This window comes from Grammomys surdaster, unplaced genomic scaffold, assembly GCF_004785775.1.
Source record: "Grammomys surdaster isolate TR1022 unplaced genomic scaffold, NIH_TR_1.0 371, whole genome shotgun sequence".
Lineage (NCBI taxonomy): Eukaryota > Metazoa > Chordata > Mammalia > Rodentia > Muridae > Grammomys > Grammomys surdaster.
The window spans coordinates 6,590,515-6,609,338 of NW_021604790.1; the positions used below are offsets into that span (position 1 = coordinate 6,590,515).

The window sequence follows — 18,824 nt, forward strand, 5'->3', positions numbered from 1 at the left end:
CTCCTCTTCCTCCTTCTCCTCCTTCTCCTCCTCCTTCTTCTTCTTTCTTCCTCTTCCTCCTCTTCCTTCTTTTCCTTCTCCTCTTCTTCCTCCTCTTCCTTCTTTTCCTTCTCCTCCTCTTCTTTTTGAGATAAGATTTCTCTGTGTGTAACCCTGGCCATCCTAGAACTCATGCTGTTAACAAGGCTGGCCTCGAACTCAGAGCTCTCCCTGCCTCTGCCTTCCAAGTACTGGAATTATAGGACGGCACCACCATCACCACCATCACCACCATCACCACCACCACCACTCTGCCGTTGTTTTGTTTCTTGAGACAAGATCTCATGTATCAACATTTGATTTCCTGCTCCCATGTCCTGAATTCGGGGATAATAAGGCCCATACCACCATGTCTGGCATAAGCCATGCCAGACCAGAAACCCAGGGTGTACATCTTCCCTCTAACACCTTTCCTGGAGAGATAATGGGCCACCTCTGGAAACCCAAGAAAGGGACCGCCTAGTGTAAACTTTGTCTCTTAATGTTCCCCACAGGGTTGTGTAGTATTCCCTCCTGATTTTGTTCTGGATTTTTGCCATTTGTTGAACTTTACTGTGGCCCCTTGGGCAGACCCTCCTCTAAAGCACTCTAGCTGATGCCTTTCTACACTTTCTAGTTGTCAGCTCAAAGAGAAATCTGCACCTTAAACCCCTAAAAGCAGGTCAGGTGACCTCCGAAGGGGACCCCATTCCATCCAACTCATGTTCCTTTTTGCCACTCCGCACATGGTTTTCGGGACTCAGAACTAGAGCAGCTGACTGAAGTCTTTTCTCCCTCAGTTAAGTTCTCTGCCTCGCCAGCTCTCAAAAGCCTTAGAGAAATTCTGGGATCAGCCTAACATCCTTTAGGACCGACTCGATTTTTTGCAAAGCCACATGACTAGATCTGACTCCCGATAAAGATGGGATCTGTCCCCTCAGAACAGGGCTGCTTCCGTACCACCAAATCATAACTGGTTGGAGATGGGGCCCAAAGATACAGAGCCCAGACAAGTATTCAACCACAAGCCTCCCTCCCACTCCAGCTCCTCCCTGAGGACTCCTTGTTCTCCTTAAACTCACACTTTTACTCTGTCTTTTTAAGTATTTTACCTTCACAACTTCCCCCTGTACCAAGACAAGGGGTTCTAGGTAAGCCCACCCAATGGCTTATACCCTACGGCAAGCAATAGGGCTCTAACAGGCACAACTCCAAAAAACAACAAATCAGATTAAGGAAGACTGGATCTTGGTACAACAAACCATAGTCACCCTACAGAAATCAAATAGATGCCCTGGCTTCAGTGTCTTCCAATACTGCAGGAGACTAGGCTTAATGATGGCCCTCAAAGAGAGGCATCTGTGCCTTCCTGGGGGAAGAAGGCTGTTTCTAAGCAAACCAACATTGTCTACTATGGGAGAATGGTAAACAGTTCCTAGAAAGACTCAGAGTGAAAGGGTAGACAGTATCTTCTGCAGGGATACGGGGACTTCTTGGGGTCATGGATCACCCCCTTGGCAGACATCATTATGATTGTATTAACTTTGTTCTTTGGTCTCTGCCTTTTCAACTGTCTCACCAAATTCTTTCAAAGGGTCACTCAGTTCTTCATGGCTAAAAACTACTAGCCATTATTCCACTTGGAAGGGATCTCAGCATGCTCCTTCTACCACTGGGATTGTCACCCTACTCTGGCTGGAAGAAGCCCTCCCTCCCAAAACTACAACCCTCTATCCAACACCCCACCCCTTTGCTTTTGTTTTTCTTTTTTTTTTTTTTTTTTTTTTTTTTTTTTTTTGGTTTTTCGAGACAAGGTTTCTCTGTGTAGTCCTGGCTGTCCTGGAACTCACTCTGTAGACCAGGCTGGCCTCGAACTCAGAAATCTGCCTGCCTCTGCCTCCCAAGTGCTGGGATTACAGGCGTGTGCCACCACCACCTGGCTTGCTTTTGTTTTTCTTTTTTTCCTTTTTTCTTTCTTTCTTTTTCCTTTCTTTCTTTCTTCTTTCTTTCTTTCTTCTTTCTTTTTTTCTTTCTTTTTTGAGACAGGATTCCTCTGTGTAGCCCTGGCTGTCCTGGAACCCGCTTTGTACACCAAGCTGGCCTCAAATTCACAGAGATCCACCTGCCTCTGCCTTTCAAATGCTGAGATTGAAGTCCTTCACCACCATGCCCAGTTCCATCCGCTTCTTCTCTTTACCCTTTCAAGTTTGGGAATATATTATCTAATAGCCTCAGGCAGTAAGGAATTGCTTCAGGCTGTACCGGGCAATAGCCCTAGCCATAAAGAATGGTTCCACCCCAGCCTGATGACTGGTCAGCTTCATCTGCAGATATATATATATATATACACACACACATCCCTACACATGCACATGCACATACACATATCCCTACACACGCATATGTGCACATGAACGCATGTGCACACACATACACAGACACACACAGGTCCCCAGCCCCTCATCCTTCATCCCTGGGAAAGATTGAGGCCCCTCCCAGTTCCAACAAAGCAGCTTCAGTCTGCTGCCTGCTTCTCTCCCTCATGTTTCTTACAGCTACTGTCTTGTGAAGGGGTGGGGGGTGGGGGCAGAAGAGAGGGAAAGGAAGAGAGAGAGGGAGAGGGGGAATAGTGGGTCTCATGGAAGACAAGCTATGAGGATCTTGAGAAGCAAGAACTCTCTAGGGCTGGCTGGCAGGACAGAATCCAGACAATGCTGGGTTGGTAGAGCACTTGCCTAGCATGCTTAAAGCCCTGGGTTTGATCCCAGCTCTGCATAAACCTGGTGTGGTATGTGCCTATAATCTCAGGCCTTGGGGGGGGGGGGAATCAGAGGACCAGAAAGTCAATGCCATCCTGAGCTTCTGGCACATAGCTGGGAACCCAGCACTGGGGAGGCTGAGGCAAGAGGAGTTTGCGTTCATAGGCAGCCCGGGCTACATAGTGGGTTCAAGACTACCTTAGGGTACCACGTGAGACTCCTGTCTCAAACCAGACCAAGCCGAGCAAAGCCAAGTACAAGCCCTAGACAGATGTCTGGGTTCCGGGGAGTGGGGATCATAGTGCTGATAACCCCTGACTTTCTAGGCTGAGTCATGTCTTTCTGAGGCTTACTGATTCCACCCTTAAGTGGGGATGACTTGAAGATAGATAATACACAGTCTGTCTCCAGGTGTTGCCAAGGGAGCCGGAAGCCTAAGGAAGCACAGACACAGACTCAGACCACAGTCCTCCTCACCCTGGGGCCACAGCTTCATCCCTGGCTCAACTCAGCCCTGTCATGTTCTCAAAAAAGCTTGCAGGCCAGCATCCTTAGTCTTCACACACTGAAATAACTTTTGACTGACAAGAGTCTAACCTGTGGCCCTCCTCTTCCTGACCCAACAGCCCCTGGGTTGGGCTGAGCCCCTTCCTTCAGAGTCTCCGACCAAGCAACACAAATCCCCTTAATCTGAGAAATTCAGAGGTTCCGAGCCAGCTCTCAAGTGGATGCTAGGTCTGACTTTAAAGACAGACAGAACCCTTCCCTATGTGCAAGCTCAGAAGAACTCAGTTGGGAGTGGAGCTTCCCAGGGGGGTGGGAAAGGAGATCTTGGCCTTTCCTTTTATTTAATCTCTGAGGCAAGAGGGAGTCCTGATACCCATTTACTGTCTGTTCCTTCAGCCTCCATAGTCTGTCAAGTCAACTGTGCCTCATTTGTAAATTAAAACAAGTGAAAGAAAAAAAAATTTTTTTTGTTTTTCTTTTTAGGAGTTGGTTTTGTATTGTTTCAGACAGGGTCTCTCATGTAGCCCAGGCTTCCCTTAAACTTCTATGTAGCCGAAGCTGGACTTCACTACTGATCTTTCTGTATCTGCCTCTCAAGCACTGGGATTAAGGACACCCAACCCAAGTGAATAGAGAAGAGTTTGAAAGTGAACAATTAGAGACATAGTATGCTGTAAAAAGAAATAGCTTATGACAGAAAGACCAGAAACACATAAAGAATCACTGGGGTTTTAAAAAACACACCTCTCCAATTCCAACAAACAGAAACCCACTAAGATCTTAGACTGTTCTGCAACGCTCGCCTACGATGTTGTTTCTAAGACACACTCTTTGGACCTTGACTTACAACAAGGTTTTGTCCTAAATGCCTATATACATATATGTACATAAAGACAGAATCCACTTTAGATTTTCCTCAGTTGTTGTAAACACCAACCCTAAGCGGTCTAACATGAGTTAAGAATTTCAGAAAAGACACAAAGAAGCAAGCCATGTAAAAATACCGAGACTTACAGTTTTCCTGAGCCTGGAGGCTTGCATCTGGAAGAGAAAGAAAAAGAAAACCAATCTGTTGATTTCACTAATTCAAGCCTCATGAAAACGGAAGAGAGAAGTAGTTAAAAAACTCACAGAGCATCAGCGTGAGCAGCAGAGCCAAGAGCATCTTGTCTGTGGACTGAGGCCCACCTCAGCTGAATCCTGAAAGACAACGCAGACTGAGGCACACAGCTAGTTCTGCCTTCCGGCCATGCCTCAGGGGCAGAATTCTCTTCCCTGCCACAGACCAGAAGCCTGCTGTGTGAAAAGCAGAAACAACTCTGACAACCTCTCCAGGCGTGCGCAGAGACCAGCTCTGGTACTTGTCAGGTAATGGCGGCCATAGCTGGAAACCAAGAACAATGAGGTCTGGGCTGGCCTGATATCTCCTCAGGAAATGACTGGTCTTCCGGAGGGACCACTGAATCCAGTGGCTTTGTCTAGAAGAGGAGAAAACAACAACAACCAAAAAAAAAAAAAAAAAAAAAACCCAGAAGTGACATTTGCTTCAAAGTTCTTAAACCTCTTGCCTCATCTGGGTTTGGAGACTTCTTCTCCTGACAGAGTGAGGGGTTTTTATTCCCTTCCCTTCAGTTTCCACCCAAAAGGGGTTTTGTGGGATACCAAGTAAGTAAGGCCTGTCTGCCTTTCCTGTGGGCTCCCTAAGGGGGTTGTGTCCATACAGTGTAAATCTGGGCCTCCTATCCTTCACTGGCCAGCTTCTCTGACAATGTGTAGTACTTGTGAGGGGCGCTGCTTCTCAGCATCACGGCTGATGACTCAGTAGGAAGAGGGATTTTCTTAAGCCTCTGCAGTGGACCCTGATCACTGACTTAGTCACTAAAGGAGCCCCTTTGGCCATGTGTGTGTGTGTGTGTGTGTGTGTGTGTGTGTGTGCGTGTGTGTGTGTGTATAGTTCACACTAGACCACAGAGAGTTTTCTCTCCCTGCCCCCAATTCCTAACCTTTTTTTTTTTTTTATTTAAAAAAAACATTTATTTGTGTATGTGGAAGTAGGGTAGAATGAATGTGTACCACTATGTGTTTGGGGTGTCACCGGTCAACTTGTAGAAATTCTCTCCTTCCACTATGTGAGTCCCAGGATCAAACTTAGATTATCAGGCTTGGCAGCTGGCACCTTTAGCCAGTAAACCATCCTGTCCCCCTTTCAAATATTTACGTATCTTCATGAGAGTATGAATGTGTGTTTTGAGGGAGGACTGTGTGCCTGTGTGCACTTGGAGACCAGAAGGGGCTGTCGGGTCTTCCAGAGCTATTGGGATCTGAACTCCAGTCCTCGTGACTGCCCAGCTACCTTGCTCTTAACTGCTAAGACATCTCTCCAGTGCCAGCTCACCACGTCTCCCTCCTCCCGACACCCTCCTCCCCTGCTCTTCTTCAGCAGGCAGAGGGATTGAACCCAGGACTTCAGGAACACCTGGCACATGCTCTACCATTGAGCTAACATTCCCTACTCCCTCCCTTCATCCCTTCCTTCTTTATTCTGACCCCGGGGATTGCTAAATTACAGGCTGCCTTCGAACACAACCCTCCTATTACAGACAAACAACTGCAATTACAGATGAGTGTAGCCTTGCCTCCTAGGGAATTTTCTAGACTATAAATTGGTTTCTTTCTCTTTGATGTTTGAAAGGTTGTAACATTTTCTGGGGAAAGGCAGACCCTAGGCCTCCATTACCCAACCCTTGCTCACCCCTGTGGCTTACCTACCTTGGAATCATACCACTTCCTTCTCTGTCCTGAGCTTTGGTTGCTTACAGGTAAAGTTTCCAGAATGCATCACATGCCTTTCTCATTGCTGTTCACCTTCCTCTCTTCTTTTCTGACTAATCGTTACTCATTTTCTCCTTCCTCGAAAATTTCTCTAGAAATGTCCCCACACTTTGCCAGACTGAGCTGACTTCCTCCACGGTCCTTCACCTCCCTAGACTTCTCTGTCAGACCTTTCCTACAGTGTGTAGCAATGGCGTCTCCTCAGACAGACCAAGACCTCCCTGATGGCAGAGGAAGTGATTGGTTCTTGGTAGATCAAGAAGCATTAGTCAGGGAGCTAGAGAGATGGCTCAGTGGTTAGAGCATTTCTACCTGTCCTGAGGACCAGAGCGTGCATGCCTGTCCTCAAATGCTTCCCAGCACCCACAGCAGATTGCTCATATCACCAGTAACTCAGGGGAACCAGTGCCCCCTACTGGCCTCGGAGAGTACCACCACACAGGACAGACACACACACATCACACACGTACCCACGCATGCACTCATGCACGCACGCACACATAAACAAAAATAAAAAGCTGCTATGCATGGTGGCAGATGCACTTCATCCTAACACTCAGGAGTCAGAGGCCAGGGGATATCTGAGTTCAAGGCCAGTCTGGTCTGCAGGGCAAGTTCTAGGACAGCCAGGGTTACACAGCTACATGAAAAAGCTCTGTCTTGGGGGGAAAAAAAGCATAATATTAAATAAAAAAGCATTAGTCAGAGACCAGGGCTGCAGTTCTGGCAGAGTGCTTGGCTACCTTTGAGAACCACGTAAGTCAGGCGTGGTGGCACATGTCTGCAATCCTACTTGGGAGCCTGATGCAAGAGGGTTAGAGGTTAAAGGTCATTCTTGGCTACATAGTGGGTTTAGGTATAGACCGAGGTTCAGGGGACCCTGCCTCAAAACAATCAAAACCACGACAGTCAGGTATGGTGGCATACACCTTTAATTTCAGGATTCTGGGGGGTAGAGGCACACAGACCAATCTCTACGAGTTCAAGTTCAGTCTGGAGTCCTGCCCAGGGCCACACCATGAGACTATGTCCTAAAATAATACAAAAGCAAATAGACCCAAGGTGTGGTACTTTGATGTTTGTCCAGGCTACTGATGGCAATTACTGTATTGTCACAATTTGACTATTTCTGCCTTAATAGTGTCTACCTGTCTTTCTTGCTTCCTTCCTTCTTCCCCTCCCTCCTTCCCTTCTTTCTTTGTTGTAGGAACAGGATTTCATATTGCTTTGGATGGCTTTGAACTCACTATGTAGAGAACACCTTGCTCCCTGATCCTGCTGCTTGTCTCCAGCACACGGCAATAAGCCCAGCCCGCCATTTTGTTTCTGAAACACCATCCTTTAGGGCTTTCAGGGGTCACCGAAGACACATTTCAGTTGCCTCATGGCAAAAGCCACAAAGTGATGGTTTCCAGCTAGAAAACCATTCCTCACTCTGACTGGTTAAAGAACTGTTAAAGAGCCGGGCAGTGGTGGCGCATGCCTTTAATCCCAGCACTTGGGAGGCAGAGGCAGGCGGATTTCTGAGTTTGAGTCCAGCCTGGTCTACCAAGTGAGTTCCAGGACAGCCAGGGCTATACAGAGAAACCCTGTTTTGAAAAACCAAAAAAAAAAAAAAAAAAAAAAATTTTACAGAGCCTTTCCTTCCTTCCTTCCTTCCTTCCTTCCTTCCTTCCTTCCTTCCTTCTCTCTTTCATTCTGGTTTTTTTTTTTTTTTTGAGACAGGATTTCTCTGTGTAGCCCTAGCAGTCCCGGAACTCACTCTGTAGACTAGGCTGGCCTCAAACTCACAGAGATCTGCCTGCCTCTGCCTCCTGAGTGCTGAGATTAAATCCTGTTCCATCATGACAACCACCATGACCAGCTGTGGCCACAAGTTAAAAAATATTAAATTGAAGAGGGCTCAGAGGGTAAGAGCCTTTGCTGCTCTTGCAGACAGGACCCTGGTTTGATCCCTAGCACCCACCCACACGGTGGTTCACAACCAGGAGCTGACACCCTCTCTGACCTCTATGGTCACCAGACATGCAGGGGACACACATACACACATGCAGGCAACACACTCATACATATTAAAAAAATAAAAACATTTAAAAATAGTAAGTTAAGGGCCAGAGAGATGGTCAGTAGAGGTGCTTGTCACCAAGCCCGATAACTCAAGTCTGAATACATAACAAGAGAAAACGGATTCCCACAAGCTGTCCCCTGATCTCCACACAAATGTGGTGATGTACACGCCCCTTCCACAAGAAACAAACAACTAAAAATTTTAAATTAGTAATTAATTGGTTGCTTCTTGTTTGTGTGTAGTCTTTTCCTACCTTCTTTCCCTCCCCTGTTCTAAGTGAAGCCCTTGATGGGAAGACAGGCAGGGAAGGCTGCCTACAACTGTGTTGACTTCTTGGTAACGGATCAAGGGTCTGACCCCTACACTGCCAAGAATGTGCCCTGCTGTCCGCTAGACTGGACTAGATTCCATCAGGTCCTGTTCTCTCACGGGCTCCTCCTCCTCTTCTTCTTCTTCTTCTTCTTCCTCCTCCTCCTCTTCCTCCTCTTCCTTTTCCTCCTCTTTTTCCTCTTCCTCCTAATCCCCCTCATCTTTCTCTTTCTCCTCCTCCTCTTCCTTTACCTCCTCTCTTTCTTCCTTCCCATTTTCTCTTCTTCTTGTTCCTCCTCCTCTTCTTCCTCTTCTGCCTCCCTCATTCACCTGAAGATGTACACATGGTCATCTCTGTGTGCTGTGCTCCTGCCTACAAATGACACCGGCCCATGCCACGCCTAGAAAGCTGTGTGCTGGCCTAAACTTCTGGAGGCAGCCTTTCTGAGGAGCTGCAGTGGGCGGGCTGGGGGAAAGAGGAGGACAAAGCAGGTGGCAGACCCTTTGTAGAGACACCAGGCCAGGCAGATCTCCATCCACTTGTAGGCTGAGGTAACAGTAAACATGACTCAGAGCCATGTGCCCTCAGCTTGTGTCCAAGGCTCTACTGAACCTTAGAATGTGCCTGTGGAGGACTAATCCGCTACCCACAGGCACCAGACACAGCTCAGCCAGGGTTGATGCCTGCAAGAGTGTTCAGGACAGTAATTTCTAGTTTCTCGTTTGAGGTTTAAGGATGAACTCACTCCTCACCTAGAATGGGGCTAACTTGACCATCTACTCATTGCGTAGATGCGTCAGGAAGCTCCGATGAGAACTAGCATTCGCAAGCCACTTAACCGTCAGAGGACACTGGAAACTGTGGAAGGATTTCAGGAGTTGAAGTGGGGCAGACATGACTCCGTACGGCTCTTATGCAATGTTTCAAAGAAGGCAGGGGAAGTGCGAAAGGTACTGGGCGATACAAATTGATACAAGTTTCAAAAAACTGATACAAGTTTAAAAAAAAAAAAAACTATTAAGACTTCCTCTGAAGAAACTGCGGAGACTGAGAAAGAACAGGTGCCCTGTGACGTAGAGGAAGAGGAAAGGTTATCTGACCTGGTTAAAAATGCCCAGAGGCAGGCATCTGCTTACCTCTGCGGTTGCACCCAGAGGGCTCAGACACGTTGTAATATTATCTACTGCAGATCCCTGATGTCAGAGGGTCCAGGGGAGCAAAGTTTATCTTCAGAGGGTAGGTATCCTGCTTCCTAAAGGCTTCTGGCCACCCCTGCAAACATTTCTTCTACAATCTTTGTGTGTCTGTATGTTTTATGACACACAATTTTTCCTCTTATTTTCATAATAATAAATATTGGAACCAGGGATATTGTAGCCTGAGAAATCTTCTTACTCTTGAGAGGTTATCTCACTTTCTCTTAATAAATCTGGCTTCATCTTTCTTAAAAAGACGGGGGCTGGAGAGACGGTCCTGCAGTTAAAGAGTACTCATTCTTGCACAGGATCCAGGATCCAGGTTCAGTTCCCAGCACATAGAGGCTCACAGTCATCCGTAGCTTCCATGAGCACATGCTGTATATACATATATTCAGGCAAACACTTAGACACATTTTTTAAAAAGTTAAGTAAGTCTAAAAAGAGCCAGGCGGTGCTGGTGCACACCTTTAAACCCAGCAATGGGAGGCAGAAGGGGGACCATCATGAGCTCAAGGCCATCCTTGGTTAGCGAGTCCTGTCTAAGTTAGTCTGAGCTTAGAGGGAGAGACTGCCTCAACAATAAAGCAAACAACCACTGTAAGTTAGGCTTTAAATAGGTGAAGACAGTCAGGCAATGATGAGGGGAGGGAGAGGAGGGGAAAGGGAGGGAGCAAGGGAGAAAGAAAAAGAGATGGCTCAGTGGTTAAGAGCACTGGTTGCTCTTCCAGAGGACTTGGGTTCAATTCCCAGCAATCACATGGCAGCTAACAACTGACTGTAACTCCAGTTCTAAGGGATCTAATACCCTTACACAGACATACATCAAGGCCAAACACCAATAAACATAAAAGTAAATTAATTTTAAAAACAAGGGAAGAGGTAGAAGTGTTTTTTTGTTTTGTTTTTAATGTTTTTGAGACAGGGTAACACTATGTAGCCCAGACTAGTATCAATCCATCTGCCACAGAGTGTTGGCTTTTTTTTTTTTTTTTAAAGACAGAGGTTCATCAATCTCAAGTTGGCCTTGAACTTGTCATGTAACTAAAATAACTTTCAACTCCTGATTTTTCTACCCCTACCTTCAAAGTGCTGGGATTACAGGTGTGCACCAGCACATCTAACATTTCTTCTTTTCTTTTTTTTAAAGGCTTATATATTTTTATACTGTATATATATGTTTCTTCTTTGTGTAATATGTGCATCACTTATGTGCCTTGAGCCTGAAGAAGCCAGAAGAGGGTATTGGATTCCCTAGTTTAGAATTACAGAGAGTTGTGAGCTGCCCTGTGGAACCTGGGTCCTCAGCAAAAGCAGCAAGTATTATTTTTTTAAGATTTATTTACTTATTTTGTGTATAAGAGTACACTGTAGCTGTCTTCAGACACACCAGAAGAGGGCATCAGATCCCATTACAGATGGTTGTGAGCCACCATGTGGGTTCTGGGAATTGAACTCAGGACCTCTGGAAGAGCAGTCAGTGTTCTTAACCACTGAGCCATCTCTCCAGTCCCGCAGCAAATAGTCTTAACCACTCTCTGGGCCCTCACACCAGCATTTCTGTTTTCAGTAACTCTATGGTATTCCATATGGTAGCCCAAGGGGCTAAATCCGACACATGTTACACATGAGGTACCATCCCACCGGATGGGGATCTGGATATCATACTTTCAGGGCAATCCTCAGCTTCCCACAGAGAGTGTCATGATCCCTATTATACACGGGGCAATTAAGGACCAGAGGCTGATTACAAATGACTCCTCATTCCTGTCTTATAAAAGCCAATTAATTTGAAACTCAGCAGTAAGTGAACATCCTGGGTTGATGTCAGCTCTCCTCAGGACCTCTCAGGGGTGAAGTCTGTCTCCAGAACACTGTTACCCAGAAATACCAGACTTTCTCAGGACTGAAGTAATCTGTTTCCCAATATCATGTCTCTCTCAAATCAGACAGCACTGGGTGAGGCTGGAGACTTCGAGGGGCCAGGATGCTTCTCCATGTCAGGCCTGGAGCCAGAGGTGTAGGGAGGAAGCTGCGGGTCACGGAGTGGCTCTGGGCTGGGCCCTGGGAAAGAGACAAGTGGCTGCCCTGGTCTCCAGAGCTTTGTGGAAGATTGGTTCATCAGTAGATCTTTCCATGCTGAGTCATAGCTTACAGATTGAATTCCTGCTGGGAGGCCCAAAGTAGGGATGTTCCTTCTCTAGATCACCAGTGCTAGTAAGCGCTCTCTCTCTCTCTCTCCCCCCTTCACCTCTGCCCTAGACAATGGCATCTGCTATAGGACATTGCCTCTGCCACTCTTTGCCTGTTTGGTCAGTTGCTGTTGTATTTATTTCCACAGGCTCTCCTAGAGTCCTGGCTAACCACTACAGAGCATCCTCTGGTCCTCCCGCCTGCACTTCTGGAGTGATGCCTGGCTTCTAGTGACATTTTTGACAGTTGATTCTATCTCTGTTTTCTCCCTTCTGACTTTAAGTCATCCTCCAATCTAATCTCCAAGCCATCAGAACCATCATTAATAAACCACTTAACGGAAGCATAAAGACCTCAGTGACGCCAGGCGGTGGTGGCACACACCTTTAATCCCAGCAAAAAAAAAAAAAAAGACCTCAGTGACACTCTACCAAAGACTTGTCCCAGGCTAAACTTAAACAAAATTCTTTTGTCCCCCTAGGTATCTGAAGACAGTGCCTCAAGTACGCCAGGCTGGCCTCAAACTCACTATGTAGAGGAAGATGATCTTAAAGGTCTGATCCTCCTGATGCCACAAGAGCTGAGATTACACGGGTCAAACACCAACCCAGTTTGCAGGATGTTTTGGATGGAACTCGGGACGCTGTGTATGCTAGAGGTTTTGCGGGTGCTTGGAGCTTCGTTTGTGAGAGTTGGGATCCACTGAGCAACACCGCCAGCTCCTTTGTCAAAACGCTTTTGAAACAAAGTTCAGCTGTGGCATGGCTTCATTTTTCACACACTTCTCCAAAATAGGATTCCTCAGGAGGGTGTGCTACATTGTGTGTGTGTGTGTGTGTGTGTGTGTGTGTGTGTGTGTCCATATCTGTGCATTGCATGTAGTGTATGCACACAGGTAGACTCAGCATCTTCACAGGCACATGTGGAGACCAGAGCTTGACGTCGGGGTGCCTTTCTCCACCCTTATATTCTGAGACAGGGTCTCTCACTGAACCTGAAGCTTGCCATTTTGGCTACATTGTCTGGCTAGTGAAGCCCCTGGGATTTGCCTGTCTCTGCTTCACAAGCCCTGAGGTTACAAACAGGTGACACTGTAGAACAACCCATTTATGTTTCTCTCTGACTAGCTTACAAACGAAACTCAGACTATGGCTATTTTATTTGGCCTTGACTGGGGGGGGGGGTTGGTCATCCCAATCTATTTTTCTTTTCTTTTTTTTCTTTTTTCTTTTCTTTTTTTTTTCTTTTTGGTTTTTCGAGACACTCTGTAGACCAGGCTGGCCTCGAACTCAGAAATCCACCTGCCTCTGCCTCCTGAGTGGTGGGATTAAAGGTGTGCGCCACCACCGCCCGGCTCCAATCTATTTTTCTAACTGCAGACCTTGCTGCCTCCCCAGCAGTGTTTCCCAAATACTCGCTGTTTCTCCTGGGCATGTGCTCATGGTATCTCTCCTCTCATGGTGCCTTCTCCTCGTGGTCTCTTCTCTCCTTCTCTTTGCTTCTCCATCTCCCCTCCCCCCAACCAGGTAACTCAAAAACCCACCCACCTCTAATCCCTCCAGTAATTGGTTGTAGTCAAATTTATTTAACCAGAAGTTTTAAATCAAGGATCAAGGTTTGCACAACAAAGGCTTGTAACCTTGAGAATTCCGGATAGGCCCAGACCTTATTGTACATAATTTAGCATTATAATATATAGCAACAGATCAGACCTTTATCAGGACACCCCACCAGCTTTTATCTAAGTTATGAGGATCTGAACTCAGATCCTGAAGCAAGAGGTTTGCCTGATGAGCCCAGAGTAGCTTCAAGCGTTGCTCTGCTGCTCCCACTTTACTGAGAACCCTCAGTTACAGTAAAACCACTTGGCCTTCATCAACCCCATAAAAGTTGAGGTAAGGCCCAGGTGCCTTAGAGTAGCCTTGTAAAAAGGCTATATTGTAAAAAGTCCCATCCCAGGACTAATCCTCAGTGTATGAATTTGTCCTTTATTGCTCCCTGACCATCTGCTTGTGATTTTATGAATCAAAGAGAGACTTGCTCTCAAGTTTTCAGATTCGTTGTTGTGAGCTCAAACCTGTCCTGGTCCAGCAGGGCATTAAACAGGCATCCGGGGAGGTCACCTGAAAGAGACCGAGGAGGGGGGCGGAGGGCCAGCAAAGACCCGAAGAATGGAGATCTGTCTATAGTTTGATCAAATTGTAATTTTTACTTTTTCACACAGGGGTTATATTCACAAAAAAAGGCAGGATGTGGGGAAGGGGATGATGAAGGAGTGTGGATGTTCAGGAGGAATACAGATATCTTCCAGAACAGAGTATCAGCTAGATGAAGGTTCAGGGGACATGTCACTATGACTCTTGACTATGATTCACTTGTCCTTATCTAAGTTGGTACTATCCACCAAGGCTACCTATCTACAAGATCTGTAACTATTCAGCCTAGTTGTTTGCAATAGCTTCTAGGCATCTGTTTCAGTGTTTTTCCACAGAGACCCAAGACTTTGTGTTAGCAGGCATGTATGCCAGGCCTATTGCTGATTTTAGGCCTATGGCTGATTTTTAGGCCTTCAGTGTATAAGCAGGGCTGCCCCCAACATCTCCCCCCAACCCCCTCCAAGTATAGAAGGACCGTGGCAATTCCAATCTTGCAAAGTCGAGGATAGAGACCTGACCTCCAGTAATTAAAGGGGACCTTATAATGGCTCTGGTCCTCCTGTCGTTGTTCAGTGAGGTGTGAGAGCCATATCCGTCCCGATGTCTTTTTCCTGGAGAGGGGATACTTCTGACATCAACTCCTATGCAGTCAGGCTTGTCCCTCAGGGAACCCAGAAAGATATTTTAAATTTTATATTCCCTTGCAGTGCTTAACCTCGAAGCCTAAGCATTTCCCCCTCTCCTCACCGTCCTCCTCCTTATGAGCCACGCCCACTTCACACCTGATCTAGGAAGCCCTGAATTCCAGCTTCAATTGCTTTTCCTCTTCGTGCCACCTGGCTGCTGGATGCAAATGGTAAGCCCCCTCTCTTACTTTCCATTCTCTACCAGCCGTATATAACTGGAAGCTCCAAACCCCCTCCTTCATTGGGCAGACCCAAGATCTCATTGCACTGCTTGACACTGTTCTCTTTACCCACCAACCCACTTGGGACAATTGTCTACAGCTCCGCCAGGTTCTTTTCACTACTGAGGAGAAGGGCAGGATCTGGAAGGAATGTTGCAAACTGGTCCTGGGGCGAGATGTTCACCCTAAGGATAATGAAGCCCTCATTAAGTTGGCCTTCCTCACCTCCCTGGCCGGAGGAAGGATGGGACTACCATATTATTGAAGTAGGTTGCTGCTAAAGGTCTACTGCCAGGTTCTTATGGGGGGTGGGTGTCTCTGAGCAGCCGGTAGACAGCCCACAAATTTGTCTAAAGTAAGTCAGGTAATGCAAGAGCAGACTGAGTCACCGGACACATTCCTTGAGCGTCTGATGGATGCTTACTACCCATATGCTTGCTGCCCCTTACTACACCTAAGCACCTGAAAATTAGATGGCAATCAACATGGCTTTCCTCAGACAGCACCAGACATCAAAAATAAACTCCAGCGCCTTGCTGGATTTGAAGGTAAAAAATCTGAGTTAGTGAGTATAGCCACAAAGTTTTACAATAACGGAGAAAAAGCAGAGGATAGCAAACCTGAGGTTTAGCCAAGGTGCTGCTAGCCACAGATAGAGGTAAGGGGTCCTCTGAATACAAAGATTGCCAACTAACCCGATTGGCCAATGGACAGGGAAATAGTGAATGCCTAGAGCAACCCCTCTAGTCTCAAAAAGGATCTTTGTGCCTACCATAGAGAAATAGGAAAGGGGAATTTCCTCAGAACAAGAGAAAACACGGGGAATCTAAAAATCATCAAAAGGTCCTTGAGCTATTGAACTTGGATGGCTGAGAAGGATGGGGCTCAAAGCCCCTCCTCAAGCCTTGGCTAACCCTACAAGTGGATGGGAAATCAGTTGATCACTTGGTGGATGTCAGAGCCCACCACTGGTGGTCCAAGGAGCCACCAGTACAGCCGTGTATCCTTGGACCACCAGCCGAACTGTAGACTTAGGAACCAAGAAGGTACCTCACTCCTTAATGGTAGTCCCAGCTTGCCCTTACCCCCTTTGGGAGAGAGACTTGCTAAGCAGAATGGAAGCTCAGATCTACTTCACTGGGAAGCGGGTGATGATCTCCTCACTGCCCTGAGCCTGGACTTAGAAGAAGAACATAGGCTTTTTGCTCTAACACCGTCCCAGAGGGAAAACTGGCCCCAGGGGATCTCCTTTGTTGACAGGACTGAAAGAGGCTATTCCAGATTTATGGGCATAGACTAACCCACCTGGGCTGGTTACCCAGCAGTGGGCTGGGGGAACATGGGATTCCGACCCAATGTCAGTTACCTTGGAATACTCCTCTGCTGCCTGTCAAAAAGCCAGAAACTGTTGACTATCATCCAGTACAGGACCTCAGAGAAGCTCATAAATAGGTTGAAGATATACACCCAACTGTCCCCAACCTTTATACTCTCTTGAGCTCCCTGGATCCTGAACTTTCAAGTCTACACAGTTTTGGACCTTAAAGATGCTTTCTTCAGCCTGGTCCTGGAAGCCAAAAGCCAGCCCTTCTTTGCCTTTGAATGGCATGATCCAATCAGGGCTTTAGTGGACAGCTCTCCTGGACCCAGTTGCCCTAGGGGTTCAAAAACTCCCCCATGAGGAAGTTGATGAATCCCTCCGTCAGGGCTTGAGAGAATACTGGGCCTCACACCCTGAGTTAAGCATTCTCCAATACATAGATGATTTTTTGATCACCTCCAAAGATCATAACTCTTGCTTACAGGCAGCTAGAGACTTGCTCCTAGCCCCAGAGTACTTTGGAAAGAAGATCTCAGACAAAAACGCCCAGATTTGTGTCACAGAAGTTACTTATCTGGGATACATCCTCTGAGAAGTGAGAGATGGTTGTCTCCTGCTCGGAAACAAAACGTCTTGGGCACTTCCTACTCCTACTTCTAAAAGTAGGATGACAATGTAGAGAATTCTTTGGGTCAACTGGCTTCTGCAGACTTTGGGTTCAAAGAGCTGGCAAAACATCTATATGAAATGACCAGAGGTTCTGAGGCTTCGTTCCTATGGACAGGGGCCCAAAACAAAGCCTTCCAAACTATCAAGGAGGCCCCAGCCCTGGCCCCTCCAGATATTAACAAGCTTTTCCAGTTGTTTGTGGACCAGAGAGCTGGGGTGGCTAAGAGAGTCTTGACACAACAATTAGGACCCTGAAAATGATCAGTAGCTTACTTGGCTAAAAGATTATACCCTTAGCCTCGAGATGGCCCAGCTGCCTCTGCATTATCGAAGCTACTGCCCTTCTGGCCAAGGACACTGACAAGCTGACTCTGGCCAATCCCTGACTATCACTACTCCTCATTCAATGGAAGGGATACTTAAAAAAGTCCCCCTGGCAGGGCGGTAGTGGCACACGCCTTTAATCCCAGCACTTGGGAGGCAGAGGCAGGCGGATTTCTGAGTTCGAGGCCAGCCTGGTCTAACGAGTGAGTTCCAGGACAGCTAGGGCTACACAGAGAAACCCTGTCACGGAAAACCAAAAAAAAAAAAAAAAAAAAAAGTCTCCCTGACTGGTGGATGACCAATGCTAGACCTACTCATTACTACCAGGCTCTACTCCTTAGACCCTCTTGCATCAGGTTCTGCCCAAGAGCTGATCTCAACACAACTACCCTGCTGTCCGACTCAGACCCAGAAATTCTACATGACCGCACAGAGGTTCTGTATCAAGTACATGGAACCAGCTGGGCCCGACAGACACTCTCCAGCTGCAGCCAGATGAAGTCTACTTCACCGATGGCAGCAGCCTCATACAAGAAAGAACCAGGTATGCAGAGGTGGCAGTAGTAACTGATACTGTTGATATTATCATCCAGGACATTTGCCCCCCCCCAAGCTGAACTGATAGTATTAAAAGCCCTCCAGTTGGGGTGAGACAAAACTATTTACATTTACACTGACAGTCAATATGTTTCAGCAACAGCCCATGTACACGGGCCGTTTATCGAGAAAGAAGACTCTTCTATAACAGCTGAAGGAAAGGCTATCAAAAATAAACAAGATCTTAGACTTACTGTCAGCTCTCTGACTGCCAAAAGACTGGCTATCATCCATTGCCCAGGGCCCCAAAAAGGGTACTCCTATGAAGCCCAGGGCAATAGCAAACCAGACCATCCATCCCTACAGAATTATGTTTGGTAGATGCCCCGCATCTGGTTCCCAAATTCCCCTCAGAGATTATGGCTAGAATGCCTGAATATAAATTTCTTTTTTTTTAATGTATTTTTTATTAGGTATTCTACTTATTTACATTTCAGATGTTATCCCCTTTCCCCCTTCCCCCCTCCGCCAGAATATAAATTTCTTAAGTCCACCTAGGCACTCCAGATGGTTCAGGATGTCTTTCTGCTCCTGTGACACGTCTACAAGATGCCACCTACCAAACCACACAGCCACAAACCAGGAGACCTTATCTGAGTCAAGGGACATCATTAAGAGACCCTTGGACAGGGCTGGAAAGGACCCCACACAGTAAACCTGACCATCCAACCACCATTAAGGTCGACAGGATCAAGACTTGGATTCTTCCTTCTCATATCAAGCCTGTTCCCAATGGAAGACCAGACACAGACATCAGATGGAGGTAGAGCCTCTTGGCATTCTGACAACCCACCAAAGATAAGATTAAGGACTCGATCCCAGCACTTGGGAGGCAGAGGCAGGCAGATTTCTGAGTTCGAGAGTCCGAGGCTAGCCTGGTCTACAGAGTGAGTTCCAGGACAGCCAGGGCTACACAGAAAAACCCTGTCTCAAAAAAAAAAAAAAAAAAAGATTAAGGACTCGAACT

The 18,824-nt window shown here is 46.8% G+C and overlaps 1 protein-coding gene across 5 annotated transcripts in view; it reads right to left on the minus strand.

Moving 5' to 3' along the window:
* Pecam1 (platelet and endothelial cell adhesion molecule 1) overlaps positions 1 to 18,824 on the minus strand; it is a 101,072-nt gene that overhangs the window by 57,250 nt on the left and 24,998 nt on the right. For 4 of the 5 annotated variants that reach the window (XM_028780365.1, XM_028780363.1, XM_028780364.1 and 1 more), the window contains exons 1-2: positions 4,416 to 4,580; positions 4,299 to 4,325 (exon numbers count right to left, since the gene is read on the minus strand). In XM_028780365.1, the coding sequence (XP_028636198.1) occupies positions 4,299 to 4,325; positions 4,416 to 4,449 (61 nt within the window). In that variant the 5' untranslated portion in view covers positions 4,450 to 4,580. Of the gene's footprint in view, positions 1 to 4,298; positions 4,326 to 4,415; positions 4,581 to 18,824 lie in introns of those variants that run through there. The other variant, XM_028780362.1, reaches the window with a different exon arrangement.